We start from the raw sequence: 17,779 nt of genomic DNA on the forward strand, positions 1-17,779 counted from the left end.
TTCGTAGTTTGTCAGCCCCTGTCCCCGCAGGGGTGGAGAGGGGCCTTAATTTGTTATCCTGTGCTGCCTGGCCAGAGGTGCGTCTGCGGCCCCTCTCCCCAACGGAGTGGAGAGAGGGGCCTTCCTTTGTTTTCCTGTGCTGTCCGACCAGGGGTCTGTCATCAGCCCCTCTTCCTATGCCCGCACAGAGAGGGTGGCCACCAACAGACCCCATCATCCTTCGGTGGTGGCTGCCCGTAGAGGCGGGTGGGGGAGGGTGCCACCAGTTGGTGGCGAGCCCACACAGAGAGGGCGGCCACTGACAAAACCTGTCATTCTTCAGTGGTGGCCGCACGTAGGGGCGTGCGGGCAGGCACATGGGGGGTGCTGTCAGGTGGTGGCCAACCCCCCCGCCTCCTAGAAGGGAGGCAGCCGGCTGACTGCCTCCCTGACATTGCCCACATTTGGGGGTCCCATAGTCAATTGGCATGGATGGCTCCAATTGTATTGAATGGGACTTTCCTGGGGGCACCGGCTTTGGGGATCTATAACTCGGAGATCTGTATTGGGATCTTGTCCAAACGTGGAGGGTGGCTGGAGGAGAGCCTGCTGAAAATGCCCTGCATGAGCTCTCTGAGTGGGAAGGGGGCCGTCCTGGGCCCCCACGAACCGTGAACCGGTTTGTGAACCGGCCGAAGTCCGTTAAAGTTTGTGTTCCTGAAAATGAACGAACCACGAACCTTGCGGTTTGGGGTTTTTTTTGTTTCGTGCCCATGTCTAATCCCTAGCCCACTTGGACTGGAATTAATTTATGAGAAGCATTGAAATACTTCTAACAGCCGTATCTCATTTCTAAGGAAGTGAGTTCCAAATCTAAAAGTAAATGTCTTTTATCTTTCATTCTGTGAAGCTGATGAGCAGAACTATTTAAATTTGTGTTGATTTGAAATGGTTGTGCTAAACCTACACCTACAATCTGATGACTGCATCAATTACATTTGACTATAGTGAATATACAAGTATTTTCCTTTGAAATGGCTCAGGTTCATAAGATATAGCTCATTCAGCTGGAAAGGTTGCTATTCAATACAGTGACTTTCTGAAATCTCTTACTGACTCTTTCCAATGGTATAGCTAGTTTGGATTATAACTAGATAAGTATAATGTTTCTACTTCTACAGACACAGAAAAATTAAAAAAAAATTAGTTGAGTAATTATAGTTGCCTTGTGGGTTATAAATTAAGTAAAACAATTAAACAATAAATGAGGTAGACGTTTATATTACGTGCTTTTTAATACCAGGTAGGAAGACTGTCTTCCAATTTTATAGATAATGTGTAGTTCTTGATTTGTTACAGGTATAGGTTATGTTCTGCAAGGAATCAGAAGGTCAGCTTTAATTTTATAATTAAATCTGAGTGATACTTTTCTTTCTGGTCTGTGTGCAATCCTGCAAATGGGTCTGTACCCATATAGAACAAACTTTGGGAACATTCTAGAGTTGTAGGCCAGGAGAAGGCACTCTCACTTCCTTCCCTTGAAGAAAATTTTTTGGCCATCTCTGCGTGCTTCTAGAAAGTTTCTGCAGTTTACTCTGGTAGATACAGAGTCATATGTGTAATTGTTCTGATGACTACTAAAAGACCATCAGTCCTAAATAAGTACTCTGTGTTTTGTGATGGCAGTGTTAACAGTAAATAAGATACTATTCTTCCTTTCAGTATTCATGGTAAAGGAATTGGTTGTAAAAGAGAAACTAAATGCTCTTCAGTGGTGTGGTGCTCACACTTGCCTATGGAACCAGTTCTGTTCAGACTGGGAGTGGGAGAGGAGTCTCAGTGTATAAAACAAAATCTGTTTTGTATAATTTGTCTAGGTCAGCAGCCTTATATTGCATGTTGAAGAAGCCCATACGCTTCCAGCAAAACATTTTACTAATCCTTACTGTAATATCTACCTGAATAGTGTTCAGGTAGCAAAAACACATGTACGAGAGGGACAGAACCCAGTGTGGTCAGAGGAATTCGTCTTTGAGTAAGTCTTCCATAGTATTTGAATTGTTGTTGCATTTAAAAATTGATGATTTAATAGTAATTTTGGTCTGTGAACTCAAAAATTTAGCCAATTTAATAGCAAGTAATTAGATTCTAATTTTGACTCTGTATGATTTGATTAAATTTAAAAAATAGCAATCATGTATTGTATTAGAAAGTGAAAGTAGAAGTACAATATAAATCATTTTCTTTTTTTATAGTGATCTCTCATCTGATATCAACAGATTTGAAATAAGTCTTAGTAACAAGACAAAGAAGAGTAAAGATACAGATATATGTAAGTGTGTTTGAAAGCAAGATTTAAAAGTAGTAGTATTTCTGCTTTGCATATTTCATACTTGGTTGAGTCATAATGGGTAAAATACTTAGGAAAGATCAGTAACACTTTTCAGTGTACACTATTAAAACCTTTAAATATCCTATTGACTCATATTAAACTTTAAACTAAGAAACTTGTCTACTGCATAGGCGCTGTTCGTAAAATTCAAAAGTTTTATTTTTTTTAACGTCATGCACATTGCATTTTTAAAGGTAGATGGGGTCATTGCTCATTGAGGACAGTGTAGTCACAAGTACCCACTATTCCTGTAACCATGTGCTCACTTCCCCTCAGTCTTTTCTGCTTTTCCAAAGGATGTAAGTTTGTGGCGCTGCTATTTTTAGTGATAAGGAATAAGAAGGCCAATACAAAGCGGTAGTTTTCCTTCTCTTTGACTGGGTTCCCTGAAGACTACTTTATAATAGGAGTGTGCAGGGCCAGGTCGCTTTGGGTTTCCCGCTTTGGGTTTTCCCGAAGCAGGAAAAAAATCCAAAAATACCTTAATTCCGAAGTGGCAAGCCACTTCGGAATTAAGGTATTTTACTCACTTCGGTATGCTCTGTAAATATTCGGAGCATACTGAAGTGAGGGGGGGAACTCCCCCACCCCTACCTCCCACCCCCCTGGGGCAACCCCTCCACCCCCCACCCACTTACCTGGCGGGAGGGTCTTTGAGAGCTGGGTGGCAGTGGCAGCATCATGAGGCTGCAATGGCCTGGAGCCAGCTGGTTCGGCTCCTCTGCCGCCGCGCCGCTGCTTGAGCCTGCAGCGTGGTGGGGAAGGCTGCTGCCGCTGCCTCCAGCCCTTCCTGCTCCTTAATTGGCTGCAGTGTGGCGGCACCACCGCAGCCATTTTAAGGGCAAGAAGGGCTTTCTACGCCTCCTTCGGCCCTTCCTGCCCCTCAAATGGCCGCCGGCGCCATGCTGGCCCTGATTCGTATATCCCTAATCTTTACGGATCGGGTCCGATTCGGGTAATTTACCCAAATCGGACACCCGAAGTGCACAACACTACTTCATAATAGCAGCCAGCAGTTACGTTTGAGCCCCTGGAAAGAACTCCTTCCATCACCCTGAGCATCACCCTCAGTCCTAGAGACTTCTGTGTAGGGGTGTGCACCAAAAAAATTGGGTAACTCATAATTTTTTAAATTAAATCTGAGGAAAAAAATTGGAATTTCTCAAATTCCAAATTGATTTTCTAGTTTGGTTCAGGCATGTCTGAAAAAACTGGCCATTGTTTTCCATGGGAAAATCACTCTGGGAAGATATCCTGTCAGCTGGAGGAGTCATTTGTCAATCAAATCTCACCAAATTTGGAGGGAACCTACTTCTGACTGTCCTGTAGAGATCCTCCAAGTTTCATAAAGAATAGATCCCAGGGACCAATTCTGTGAGCCCCCAAAGGTGCCCCACCCACTCTCCATTATTCCCTATGAGGAAAAATATCTGGGAGCTATCCAGGTGGTTGGGGGTGGCAACAGAAGCAAACTGAAGCGCAGGAATGAATCCCCCCAGAACGAAAGTGAACAAGCAGACCAACATCACATTAGAGAATTACATCCATTCCACCCAAATCAAATTGAATGAGGACACTGCTGCAGCTTAGCCCAACAGAAGCAAATTGAAGCAAGGGAATGCCTTGTGCTTGTGGTTGGGTACTGTTTGTTTCTGTTCTGTGGTGTTTTCCTGTTGAGTGAACCCAGCGTCTGTCTGCTGTGATTGACACTGGTTCTGTTGGGCTAATTTGCAACAGTGTTGCTTGCTTCAGGTCCCCTGAAAATTGGTGGAGGTTGCACAGAAAATGCCACCTATAGCCCCCGGAAAGTCCTTAAATAGTTTTCCCTATAGAGACAATGGAGAGTGGGTGGGGACTCATAAAATTGCCCTCCCCTGAGGTCCAATCTTCATGAAACTTAGGGGATCTCTAGAGGACAGTCAGGAGTAGGTTCCCTCCAACTCTCATGAAGTTTGGTTGAAAAATTACCCCTCCAGCCCACCAGATATCTCACAGTGATTTTCTCATAGAAAACAATGGCCAAATTTTACCTTTTTTTTTTTTTTTGAAAATTCAGTAAAAATTCAGGATACCTGATTTTTTATTCAGAATACTCAGATTTTACCAAATCAGCCAAAATTTGGTATTTTAATCTGAGTTCTGAACAGAAGTGCACACCCCCTACCTCTGTGTGCTCACAAATGGTTTCTTTATTTTTCTTGCATTCAACATTATGTGTTAAAGAAAAGGGTTTACAGCACATTAAGGGTGGCCCTTTAGAATTTCAAGCATTAACTGGATATAGTAAATATTTTTGAGGTGACCTTTCCCTGTCCTTGCATTTTATCTAGCATTGTCAGTCCCACTATATATCAAATGATTTGGATTGAGAGCTCATTCTTATAGATAGATTTTCCTGAATTTTTCATTTTGCTATATTTTATTTGTTAACATAGTTCAGAAGGTTTTTTTTAAAATCTAATGCTCTTATATCCTTAAAAAACCATTATAAAACAGGTGAATGTAATTATGTGGCCGATTGGTACCTGCTTTTAGTGTGATAAAATGCTGATTTAAAAATATACTTACATGCAAGTCAAGGAGTTTTTTTTAAACTTAGAGAACAGGTTATACATATCTTTAAAAAATAAAGTTTACAACCTATATTACCTTCTCTGTCTTTTGAGAAAAGAGCACAGGGGACTTATTTGCTAAAGGCCGCACTACTGTTAGCTATAATTAGTATTGGCTCCTAACATTGCTCGTATCCTCCACAGTAGAGCTTTTTTTCAGCTGGAACGCAACAGAACTGCTTTCCAGCACCTCTTAAAAATACCTACGTGACTAGTGGGTATTTGGCTGTTCCCCTGCATGGCAGCGGTCTGTTCCAGGTCCAATCTAGGCCATTTCAAGGCCATTTTGGGCCCATTTTGGCCAAATTCTGGCCCGAAACGGCCACAATCAGGCTGCTACTGGGTGGAGGACTGTTCCCCTGTGTGGCAGCGAGCCATTCCAGGGCAATTTTGGGCCTGTTTTGGCAATTTTGGGCCCATTTCAACTCGATTCGGGCCCGAAACAGCCAGGATCGGGCCACTGCCAGGCAGGAGAGTGCTCTCCCGTGTGGCAGCGGCACGTTCCAGGCCAATTTGGGCCCAAATCGGACCCCCTGTGGAGTGTGGGAGTGCTCTGGGGCAGCCACGGCCTGCGTGATGACATCACTTCCCAGAAGTGAGGTCAACATGTGGTCCTGGAAGCACACGTGTGCACTTTGCGCGCATGTGTATGGTACCAGTGAGTTCCACCACCTCTTTTCCCAGAAAAAGCCTTGCTCTACTGTATGTTCCATACTGCTTCTCCACTCTGTATCTCACTAGATAACTGTTGGATCTTACCCAACACAAAAATTTATCATAGTTTCAAATCACTTAACCTTATCTCCAGAATTTAAGATATACTTTATTGTTAGCATAGTGTGTGGGTAGAAAGGGATGAATTGATTTCCTTGATTGCTTATTTAAACTATGAAGCTGAACTACATGTTGTGGGGAGGAGAGGTGGGCATTCCATGCCAAATGAACAGACAAGTAGTGGATATTGCTGTAAATTAATAGTCATTATACATAATAAAATATGTCTGCAATCAAAATTTTTACAAATTTTGACATTAGCTTCAAGACCAAGCCTGTGGAAAAATTGTCCAAGGACATTACTTGTTAACCATATTCTCATTCTTGTTGCCCTAGAATAAGATGTTGCCCTAAGATAAGATATACTCTATCTGTAATAGTCACTAAAATCTCATTTTGAAGTTAAACATTTTTCAAAAATGCAGTATGCAGAAATGCGGCAATTATCAATAGTCACACATTTATAGGAATTATTCAGGATTTTTTGTATCCATTATCTCCTGCATACAAGTAGGTTCAATTAGTAATGTTTTTCATTATATGAATTCACCTAGTAATGACCAGATCACCTGGTGTATTTCATTATATTTTCAAGGCACACATGTTATTTTCCAGATTTCTGAACAACGTAAAGATGTTCCTCTTTTGTGCCTCTCTGCCCCAAACCGTGTTTGCAGGATGCTCTAATGTTCTTTTTTTTTCCAATTCAGAAGGGGATACAGAAGAAAAGGGTAAAAGAGAAAGGAAAATTAAAACATATAAAACTTTGTGCTACAAAGATTACAGAAATACAGGGTTTAAAACCAAGAATTTTCCCAATATTAAGATAAAAATTAATTACTTATTAAACTTAACTAGTATATATTTTCCAGATATACTTCATAAGCATAATTTGAGCCTATTCCTGTTTATGTTTAATAATAATACTACTAATAAAAAGAAGGACCTCATTATTTCATTGCTGCTTCTTACTATCTTTTCCTTTTTAACAATTACAATTAATGGCAGAAACCCTACTTACTTCTTAATACAACTGCTTACCATAACCTTTAATATAAATATGGGTTACTATAAAAATGTTTACCTATTTCTGTTCCTTATCTTGTACAAAAAGGAATTCTCATATCTCTTCTGCATCTCTATCTTGTGATAATTCTTTACTTTTCAATAAACATGTTACTTTTATATCAATATTTCCAAATTATACAGTCTGTTTTACCAGCTATTTATCTAAATGACCAATTACCTTTTTATAATTTACGATCTTAAAATCTAATTATGAAATACATCAATATACAATTGTTTTCCGGTTTCCAAAATTAAGACCTCATAAAATTTTATTCACTGTAAACAAAATATCTTCAACATTTCTCTTCAAATTTGTCAATGGGCCTTCTATTGATATAGTTAATCAATTTTGCCATCACCGCATATTCTGACACTTTATCCTTCCAAATTTCTCTGGTGGGGCAGTCTTCTTTCCATTTGCTTGCCATCAGTACTCTTGCTGCCGTCAACAAGTTCTGAAATAGTTCATGTAATGTTCTATCAATATTATCTGGTATCATTCCCAACAGCATAATCTGAGGTTTCATGGCAAAATTAACTCTTAAGATCTTCTGAATCTCAGCATGTATATCTTTCCAAAATTTTTTGCTGTTTTTGCATGTCCACCACATATGAAAGAAGGAACCATCTGCTTCTTTACCCTTCCAGCACGATCCTACATAGTTCTTGTCCATTTTTCCAATGTCCTTTGGTGTAATATACCATTTATAAAACATCTTATACCAATTCTCCCTAAGTGATTGACATACAGTAATTTTTATTCCTTTAGTCCATAGATTTTCCCATTGTTGAAATGTTATGCTTTCTCCAAAATTCTGCATCCATTTTATCATACAATTTTAACTTGTTCTGTTTCTGTATCATATTGAAATAAGAGTTTGTAAATTTGACCTAGCATATGATTCTTTTTCTGCATAGTTATCAAAATCAGTAAGATCCCTCAGTTGGTCACTGTAATCCCTAATGTTCTTAATGCATCACTTGCACTGCGTAATTCGCCTTGGATCTGTGTGAGAAAGGCAAACTATAAATAAATTAATTAATTTAGGATGTGTTTAGCAAATCCAGGAATAATAGTCTTAATATTCCAAACCATCATACTTTAAACTTTTCTTAAAAGTTAAGCTATATTTAGCATATGTCAACATTTGGTATGTGTTAGTTACATATGTAGAATATTTAAGCTTCAAGGTGCCCTAATTTGGATTGAGGCTAGGGTTGCCATTCCCCTGCCCAGAACGGGGGATCCCCATATCCCACCCTTCCTCCCATGCCCACTTACCTGGCTGGTGGGGGGGTGCTCTCCCTGGGGCGCCCCCTCCCTGGGTGGCACAGTGCACCCCCGATCAGGGGTCGTGCTCCTGCGTTGCGAGAGTGGGCGGCGGTGGCAGCAACGAGAGCAGACTGCTCTCACCACCACTGCTGCTGCCGGCTCTCACCACTGCCACCACGGCCCCTGTGCGCCAAATGAGAGCGGGTCATGGTGAGAGCGAGCAGCAGCGGTCGCAGCGAGAGCAGGCAGCGGCAACAAGGGCCCCCTTTGACCCGTGGGTGCCCTGTGACCCCGATGTGATGACATCACTCGTGGAAGTGGTGTCATCATGTGAACTGGGAGCATCTGTGCGCATGCAGAGAAAAGAAGCCGGGGTAAGTACTGGCTCCCAATCGCCCACAGGGAGACTACAGGGACCTAGGGATCTGCTGTTAAGGGACTCCAGGTCCCTGGCAACCCTAATTGAGGCTGAGGGAGGAAGGGAGAGTGTGACCTCCTTACACTCTGCCACCCACCCAAAACCTCTCTTCGTAGGTTTGGGGTTTCACAGGCAGTTCAGAGAAGTCATATGACATCACCAATCTAGTCCCTAATTTTCAGGCAGAGAACCCTGCCCCAAATCCAAACAAGGTCCTCTTCCCAGACAGGGCGAGCAGTTCCCTAAATGCACTACTCCTCACCTACTGGGGAAAAGGAACTTAGTGTTTACTCCCTCTGTACACTTCCACCATTTAGATTGGATGTATTGGCTGTGACCAGAAAGGGCAGGGAGTGTGTGTTTTACTTTTCATGAGACCCTAGATATCCAGTTGCCAGGATTTAAACTGAAAAAGGGGTTAAACTTTATTTACAACTTTCTCACTAACTCCCTAACAGATTTCAATTGTCACAAGCTCCAGCTTTCCTAGTCCTGACTGTCAAAGAGGATTAATGCTTTCCCCTGTATCATTTTCTCTCAATAAAAAATCTGCTTCCCTGAGTTGTTGTCAATTGTGCAAAAAAGTTGTCATCCTCTGACAGGATTAATAGAATCTGTTTTGAAGTTTCTGTTAGCCTGTTGGGGGTGAGGCACAAGTAGAACACAGGTTCCTTTTTTACCAGCAGAATCTAATAGCAGCGCATGGGAAATGATTTCTGTCTCTCCCTCCGCCCTGCAAAAAATGGCACAGGAAGGAGGGCTATTCCCTCTTTCTTTCCAGCCCCATGCAACAGTCCTGATCAAAACTGATCTCCCCAGATGCTTTTGGACATTAAAACATACACTGGGAGATCTGATCACATATCATGTAGTTCAGCTCTGTGTTGTGGTGAAGTCATTTGGGGTACAAGTATAAAAATGTTTTTTTAATTGTGATATGCTTTTGTGAAAGAATAGCTTACCTCTCAATCATTTTATTTCAAGTATTTATGAGATGCCAGTTAAGCAGACTACAAAGAGGACAGGCAACAGATGAATGGTTTCAGCTCAGTTCACACATACCTCTGAAAGGTATCGAACCAGGCTCTTTGCGTGTCCGAGCAAGGTATTCCATGGAAAAAATAATGCCAGAAGAAGAATACAGTGAATTTAAAGAGGTATTAAGTAACTTAATTTTAACTACACTAACTGAAACTTAATTTTAACTACAGTCATTTGAAATATTAATCCTTAAAAGATTCACACAGGAAGGTGTAACTTCTGGTCTTCCAAGACAGCCATGCTATATCAATTTTGGTGTTGCTTTCACAGGAGGTATTCAAGGTAGATTTATGTCACAAAAATTTTATGTTCATGTTCTTTAAAGCACAGATATTTTAAGGAGTGGTGGCACCCTTGTTTTGTGGTGAGCTCTTGGGGGACTCACAGCATCATTTTCTACTTAAAGCTTTGCTATCTCTGTTATTAGTTGATACTACAAAAAGAGCTACATGTGGTCTATGCGTTATCACACGTATGTGGACAGGATCGAACACTGCTGGCTAGCATTTTACTGAAGATTTTTCTTCATGAAAAACTGGAAGCATTATTGTTGCGAACGCTAAATGACAGGGAAATAAATATGGAAGGTAGAGTATGAATTAATTTATTATATTATTGAATGTAATTTTCCAGGTCACTTGCAAACACACACACTTCTGGAAAGCGTATTAACCACCTTTACATTTACAATAATAATAAATTAATATTACATGCCTGTTTTTGTTCAGATGAAGCCACAACTTTATTCCGTGCCACCACACTGGCAAGTACACTTATGGAGCAGTATATGAAAGCTACAGCCACGTGTTTTGTTCACCATGCTCTAAAGGACTCCATTTTAAAGATAATGGAGAGCAAGCAGTCCTGTGAGGTGAGAAACTATCTTATTGTATCATGGAAAATTTTATCTTGTTGAATAAAAAAAGATGAAGTTATGTCGATGTTTCCTTTTAAAAGGTTCAGAACAGCATTTTAGTTGTTCAGCAGTCCTATAAATAGGTAAGACTGAGAGAGACTGAACCAGAGTTACTCAGTAAACTTCATGGATGATTGAAGATTTCTTCATAGTGGAGGAAGGTATCCTTGTGCCTTGTCCTTGCTCCTTGGGCAGGGCATATACAGAGTTCTTGCAAAGGCTTCCACTCCTGAGGGGGTGCTTCAATCCTCCACTCCTTTTCATGCCCTGCCTGCTCCATGGATGAGCAAGAAGGAATTAGAAGAAAAAAATGTCGAAACATCTAAAGAGATCTGAATCAGCTTCTTATTCCTTGCACTAGCAGTGGTGGCTTGAGCAAAAAAGAAAAAGCTGCCTTGGACAAAATGACCTAAGGCAGCAGCTATAGTGGAGCCACTGTGACAGGACAATGCCGCAGCCTTTTCTTCTGGTCTCCCCTGCCAAAGCACTGGCAAAAATGGAAAGTTAGCAGCAGAAGCACTCTCATCTCAGCCGCTTACTCTCACTCCTTCATGTTCACACATGGCCCTGGAAAGTATAAACACAGAAAATGTGTCCATATTCCCACCCGCCCCTGCTTTGCCCATGGGAAGGAAGCCCCAAAACAACTAAGGGGGCATTGGGGGGGGGGGTAAACAGTATTTGCCAGAAGGTGGCTCTTCTCTTCCCAACACCATTGAAGGGGCTTCTATCAATCTGGACCTCTGTGGCTAAATTACCAAAACAGTAGTAAAAGATATTAAACACTAAGAGAAAAAAGGCATGAAAGAAAGATGCCAAAGAAGGAGGGGAGGAGTATTTTCCACCTCTCTTCTCCCTACTCTCCTTCTTCCCCTCCTTTCCCAGAAGAGATGAAGAAAGGGGTCCAGCTGAGAACACCACCACTCCTCTGAGGAGCTGAGATTTTACTCTCCAGATCCCAAAACCACCAACAGATCTCTTGATTGCAGCTCTTCTTCTAGGCCCAACGGGTCACAAGGCCAGTGCTCCTCCCTGCATTTGATTCCCTGGCTGGCACAGCTTGCTCCTTCTGATTTGGAATATTGCATAAACAACTCTGTCTCCATGGCTTCAAATAAGGAAGAAGGGGAAGAACCAGCTTCATCGGGCCCGGCTTCAACAAGGCTGTTCCAGTGGGAGGATTTCCTACACCTTCTAGGGAAGATCATATCTGGCTTAAGATTCACTGGACAAGCCATGCTGAGGCCCTTCAAGACACTTTCAACTGGGGACCCACTAGGTTGCTTTGCCAGCTGGCCCCAGCTCCCACTGTTTATACTCTTCCCAGGTTCCTTTGACGAGCCCCTCAGAAGCAAGCACTTCCCTGGGTGAAGTGAGACACTTAACCTCCATGATGAAGAGAATGTATACCCTCCACCGTTATGAAAGACCAGAAAGATCCCCTAGTGGATGCCCCAGTGGCTGGTCTGATTTTTGGGGAAATCATCCCCAAGGATGCGGTCAACATCCTTAAAGACCAAAGCAACAGATAAAGTTGTCCCTCAGGAAGGCACATGAGGCCTCATCTCTCACTATCAGAGCAAGTGCAGCGTCATTGTTCTTCTCAGAGCCTCCATTCTCTGGGCAGAGGAGCTATTGCAGGATCCAATTATTAACCTAGTCAGACTCAGGCAAAACCCTCCTAAAAATCAAAAGAGCCTCTGAATTTTCTTCTGAGCTAGCCTCGATAACGTATAATTTTCTGCACAGTCCTTAGTCTCCAACATCGATATGTGTTTAAATCTTTGGCTGAAACACTGAGATTACCTCTCCAAGAATGATCTCTTGACAGTCCCATATCAGGGAGAGAAACTTTTGGGGGACACTGCACTAGATGTAGTCCTGGTGGAGACCAAGGAAAATAAGAAAGCTATGCTCCTTTCTTCCAGAAGAGAGGACAACAGACCTAGCAGCTGAGACCAAGGCTCCTTTTGTTCATCCTGAAGATCCTTTCAGCACCAGGACTCTAGAGATTTCAGATTCCAGGAGCCAACCTGGAACAGATCCCATTTAATCTCTCAGTCTGTCTCCACATACCAGGACCGCCCATCCAACAGGTTTGGAAAGAAGCCCTTAAATTCCTGATGCCACAGTAGGACACCAGTCTCTGGCCTTTGTATTGAAGTGGCTTGGTTCTACCCAGGACAAGTGGGTTCACCAAACTGTCAGCCGGGAGTACATCATAGACTTCACCACACCCCAGAGAACAGGTTTCTTGCATCCCCAAGATAAAGTAAGCCCCAGCAACATCAACTTAAGCTTCAAGCCATCACTCATCTGCTTGAAATTCAAACCATAGAGCCAATTCCAGAGAATGAAAGATTTTTTAAGAATGCTTAAGAAAAATGGTAATTGGAGGGCAATTCTGGACCTAAAATGCCTCAACAGACCCTTGAAAAAGAGGAAATTCCACATGGAAACGCTGTGATTCATAGTGGATGCTCTCCAGGCGGGGGATGTCCTAGCCCCACAGAACTCAAGGAGATTTTCCTTCACATCTCCATTCATCTCAAATCCAAACAGTACCTTCAGTTTGCCTACAATCAGCAACACTATCAGTACATGGCACTTCTTTTTGGCCTGTCCTCTTCTCCCTGACTCTTCACCAAGTTGATGGCTACAGTAATGGCCCATCTCCAAACTCAAGGCATGCATGTTTGCCCTTACCTGGACAACCTGCTAATCCAGATCACAAGACCTCCAGAATATTTGAACTATCTTATATGCTCTCCAGTCCCCTGGGTTCCTGGTGAACCAGCAAAAGAACACCCTTCTAGACCACCATCTATCTAAGGACATTGATCTATACAGCTCACTCCTCTCTCTCCCTGCCAGAAGATTGTCACCTCATCCTCAGGGCAGGAATCACTCCCCTCAGACATGTGATGACAGCAGACCTAATGACCCTGACATGAATACTGGGTCTCATGATCTCCTCCTTCGAAACCATGCCTTGGACCCAATTCCACTCTCATTCCCTTTAGTGGTTCTTACTGCTGCACCAAAGGGACATCCTTTGTCACATGGACATCTTGATTCCATCTTGTTCCTTTCAATACTGACTTCAGGACTCCCATCTGAGGGGAGAAATTCCCTTCTCGAAACTATCCAGAGTGAAAATCATCATAGATGCTAACCTCCTCTGTTGGGGAGCACATTGCCAGCACCTAGTTACACAAAGGAAATGGAGTGACTCAGAGAAAAGGCACCTCCTCAATTAGCTGAAGCTAAGCAGTACAGTTAGCACTTACTGCCTTCTAACATATGATAGAACCTTCATCAACCTCAGCCAGGTGGCTCAAAGTATGCATCTCCCTGGCTTATGTCATTCAGCATATTACAGTACCTTCCAGAGTAATTGTCCATTAAATTGTAGAGCAGCCATTTGGGCATTGACTTCTACCTTTGTAAGGCACTATAAAATAAACAAGATTGCCTCAGCTGAGGCAGCGTTTGGCAGACAAGTTCTCCAAAAAGGAGTTACTCTGTAATTCCTCTTCTCTCTATTGTATCTATCCAGGATAATGGATCTTTTCAATATCCCACATAAGGATACCTTCCTCCACTGATGGAGAATGAAACATTGGCTTTACTGTGAGGGTTTCTTCTCATCAGTGGATTGGAAGGTGGTCCTAGGAGTGGGGCAGTCTTTACTTTTGGGATGTAGCTCCTCCTCTCTGAAGGCAGGGTCAGTCAGCTAATTTTGATCCCGAAGGGGAGGGGCTTGGAGGAGGCAAGAGCCATTAGAGCACATATCTTGGTTAAGCCTTCAACCTGAGGACCCTGAGCTATCAGTTTTCTCCCTCAGCCAGGAAAAAAGGGTAGCTGTTAAAAGAAGGGGAAATTCCTTAGCAGGTCTTCCTCAGGAGCCATATCCTAGAAGATTCCCTAAGGTGATGAGGATCCTGGAGTCTTTTCCCTTAAGGACTCAGGGGTTGGAGAGAATCCTCCCTATAATCAGGAATAACCACATCAGGGATTCCCTTCCAGTAGTCTCTCATACTTGTAGAAGTCTAAGAGGGAAACTTTGGCAAAACTCTTACTTCCTCCCCCCCCGCCCCCAGTCTTATACATTAGTTCCAGGGGCTATTAAGAGGATCAAGCTGCCATTGGTGGATGATCTGGTAACCAGCCTGCAGTCTGTGCTGCCCAGGACGGACTACCTAGGATTCCAGCCTCAGGTGGTTTGAACTGGCTATGCATAGAAAATTGGAAGTCTTCCGCTACATCCTTCAGAGCATTGGCAACAGCTCCACTCCTTCCTAGAGTCACATTCTCTTGAGTCTCAGACTTGGCTGCAGTGAGCCTACAACTCCTTTAAAGAGCCAAAGGGCAAAATTAAGAAAATACCCCCGGCAATATTCTATGTTGTCAACAAGAACTATGATTTTCAGGCAACCAGGCACGACACTTAGCTTAGGAATTGGAACGTGGACCATTTGCCCCAAAGCCAAAGTAACCGTGGTTCCTTTCAAAGATACTAACCTGTCTGGAGAAACCCTGGATAAAGGAAAACAAACCAAACATAGAGCAATGTGTCTACACCAAGGCAGCAGGCGTGATGGTGTTTTGGGGATGCTTACAATGCTTGGCAAACCCTTGGCAGCCAATAATAAGAAACAGTAATAAATCAGAAAGCAGACTAACCGCAAGTGGACAGTAAGAAAATCACAGTACCCAAAGTACAAATTTCAATGCTCTGATGTTATATAATGAACGTCACTTCATATGAACATATAGCTACAAGTAAAGAAACAGTAATATACATAAATCAATAGCAGGCAAGCCGCTCCTTAAAGTCTTATAAGTCCAACAGGTATGGTTCTCCATTTATGCAAATATAGTGAGTGGGAGCCGAAAAGTCCATGAAGGCAAACTTGTAAGTCCCACAGTAGATATTGTAAGTTCCACAGTAGGTAATGCTCTTGTGTCTTCCTTGCAACAGGTATGTTGTCCCAAAGGTGATATAGACAAGTAAAAGAATCTCTGCCCAACAACCGGGGCCGGCTGTTGCCAGTTGTTTCATATGTGGCACCTCTTCAGGGGCGGCCAACACCACCACCTGTGGTTATCTGCAAAGTATACAAACCCTGCTTTTTACATGGTATCAAAAATAAAACAGTCATTCAAAAACAGTTTTCATGAATTATTCTTATTCACCAGTTTTAAACAGTCAAAAATGCAATTCACAGTCAACAGTGTACTCAGCAAGAAGTCAAAAGGCGGCGGCTAAGCACCGATTAGCCCAATATGCCCAGCTTATAAACCCCCACATCAAGGCTCTTAAAGGTACAGTAACACCAAAAATACAATGTAATGTGAAACTCAATATACAGACAGTTCAACACTAGCCTCCAAGGACTAACATACAGAACTCTCGTGTGCATTCAAAGACAACAAGACAATTTGATCTTATTATTTAGACCGTTAGGTTTCAGTGAACGTAAACGGTGTATCCAATAACACTCCTTTTGTTTTTTGTTTTTTGAAAAATTTTTATTGGGTTAGAATCCATTATTTTTACATTTACATTCAATTTTCCCCAATTTTTTCATCTCTAACCCCCTCCCTTTCCCCCCCCTTTTTGTTGACTTCCAACAGCTTTCCAACCCATTGTCCCCTTTCCCTTACTTCTATTAGATTCCTCTATCTAAAACAAATATATATTCTCCATTATTCTAAGCAGTACATCCTTAACTATTTTTAACATTGTATGCCCAAACTGTAAGTCTTTGTTTCCATCTTAGATAAACAATTTATCCCATTTTTCAATTTCAAATATTTCTATATATCATAAACCATATAGATCATACATTCATTTATATCAAACAATTTGACTTATTCTATATATTACTCATTCTATCTTTTTGTAATAATTCTATATATCTCTCATCACGTAGTCAATCAATTTGACTCATCTATATCTTCAGACATTCAGTTTCGTACAAAACTTACCAAAAAGAAAGAAAATATTGTTAGTTAATCAATCCTTATATTTAATCCTTATAGTTAATTATTTTCTATCTATGTTCTGTTTATTAACCTATATATATCTATATATATATCAATCTATTAATCTGACTGCTTATTAATTCACATTTATCTTTTCTCCCCCCGGTAAAGTCTCCCCCCTCTACTTCAGTGCTTCAGTAGTTCTCAAACTGCCACAGTTTTCCTCCCACCTCCCATTTCTTCTCCAGGTGTTGTTTCAGCTTCTCCCAGTCTGTGTTGAACTGCCCTGAGTCCAGATCTCTCAGTTTTCTTGTCATCTTATCCATTTCAGCCATATACAGCAATTTGTAAATCCAATCTTCAATAGTTGGCACTTCTTGTACTTTCCATTTTTGCGCATACAAAAGTCTAGCTGCTGCTGTCATATAAAATATCAACGTCCTGTATTGGGCTGGAATTCCCTCCATTCCCAAGTTCAGTAGCAGGAGTTCTGGGTTCTTATTAATTTGAAATTGTAAAATTTCACTCATTTCTCTTATTATTTCCCCCCAGTACTGCCTAGCTACCTCACACGACCACCACATATGATAGAGGGAGCCCTCATGCTTCTTACATTTCCAGCATTTATTAGAAGTATTCGAATTCCCTAGCGCAATCTTCTTTGGTGTCATGTACCAACGATAGATCATTTTGTAGATGTTCTCTTTGATATTAGTACATGTCGTTGTCTTCATTGTAGTTTTCCACAAGTATTCCCATGCCTCCATTGTTATTTCTTTATTAAAATTTATAGCCCATTTCACCATTTGTGTTTTAACTATCTCATCCTCGGTATACCACTTCAGCAGTACTCCTTTTGTAATAAAGTTTTCTGTAACGAGCAGGGAGGGAGAGACATTCCTGAAAATAAAACCATAACCTTGAAACTGTCTGCTCTATGGTTGGAATGTGAGAAATGTTCAACTAACAGGGCTTCCTGAATGTTATTCCTGATGCGTGATATGTGCTCCAGCAAACACACTTTGAGGGGTCAAATTGTGCTGCCTACGTAAAACAGATTGCATTCACACATAATTAAATACACCACACACGAGGACTGACAAGTAATCAAGTCCCTCAGCCTGACACTAATCTCAGTACCTGGAATGGTAATATTGTTACCAGATGTGATCAATGAGCAAACACAACAGCGTCCACACTTAAAGAGACTAACTTGCGGTTAGTCCGCTTTCTGATTTATTCGTTTACGTGGAAGTACCTCTTTGATTTGAGTATCGAATAATAAGAAACAGGCGGGTGTTGGATACTGTGATCA

At 41.8% G+C, this 17,779-nt stretch overlaps 1 protein-coding gene across 1 annotated transcript in view; it reads left to right on the forward strand.

The window, feature by feature from the left end:
- RASA1 (RAS p21 protein activator 1) overlaps positions 1 to 17,779 on the forward strand; it is a 95,068-nt gene that overhangs the window by 50,265 nt on the left and 27,024 nt on the right. The window contains exons 14-18 of the mRNA XM_054986470.1: positions 1,857 to 2,014; positions 2,235 to 2,311; positions 9,501 to 9,673; positions 9,985 to 10,144; positions 10,286 to 10,428. Of these exons, the coding sequence (XP_054842445.1) occupies positions 1,857 to 2,014; positions 2,235 to 2,311; positions 9,501 to 9,673; positions 9,985 to 10,144; positions 10,286 to 10,428 (711 nt within the window). The remainder of the gene's footprint in view (positions 1 to 1,856; positions 2,015 to 2,234; positions 2,312 to 9,500; positions 9,674 to 9,984; positions 10,145 to 10,285; positions 10,429 to 17,779) is intronic.

This window comes from Eublepharis macularius, chromosome 8 (assembly GCF_028583425.1).
Source record: "Eublepharis macularius isolate TG4126 chromosome 8, MPM_Emac_v1.0, whole genome shotgun sequence".
NCBI lineage: Eukaryota > Metazoa > Chordata > Lepidosauria > Squamata > Eublepharidae > Eublepharis > Eublepharis macularius.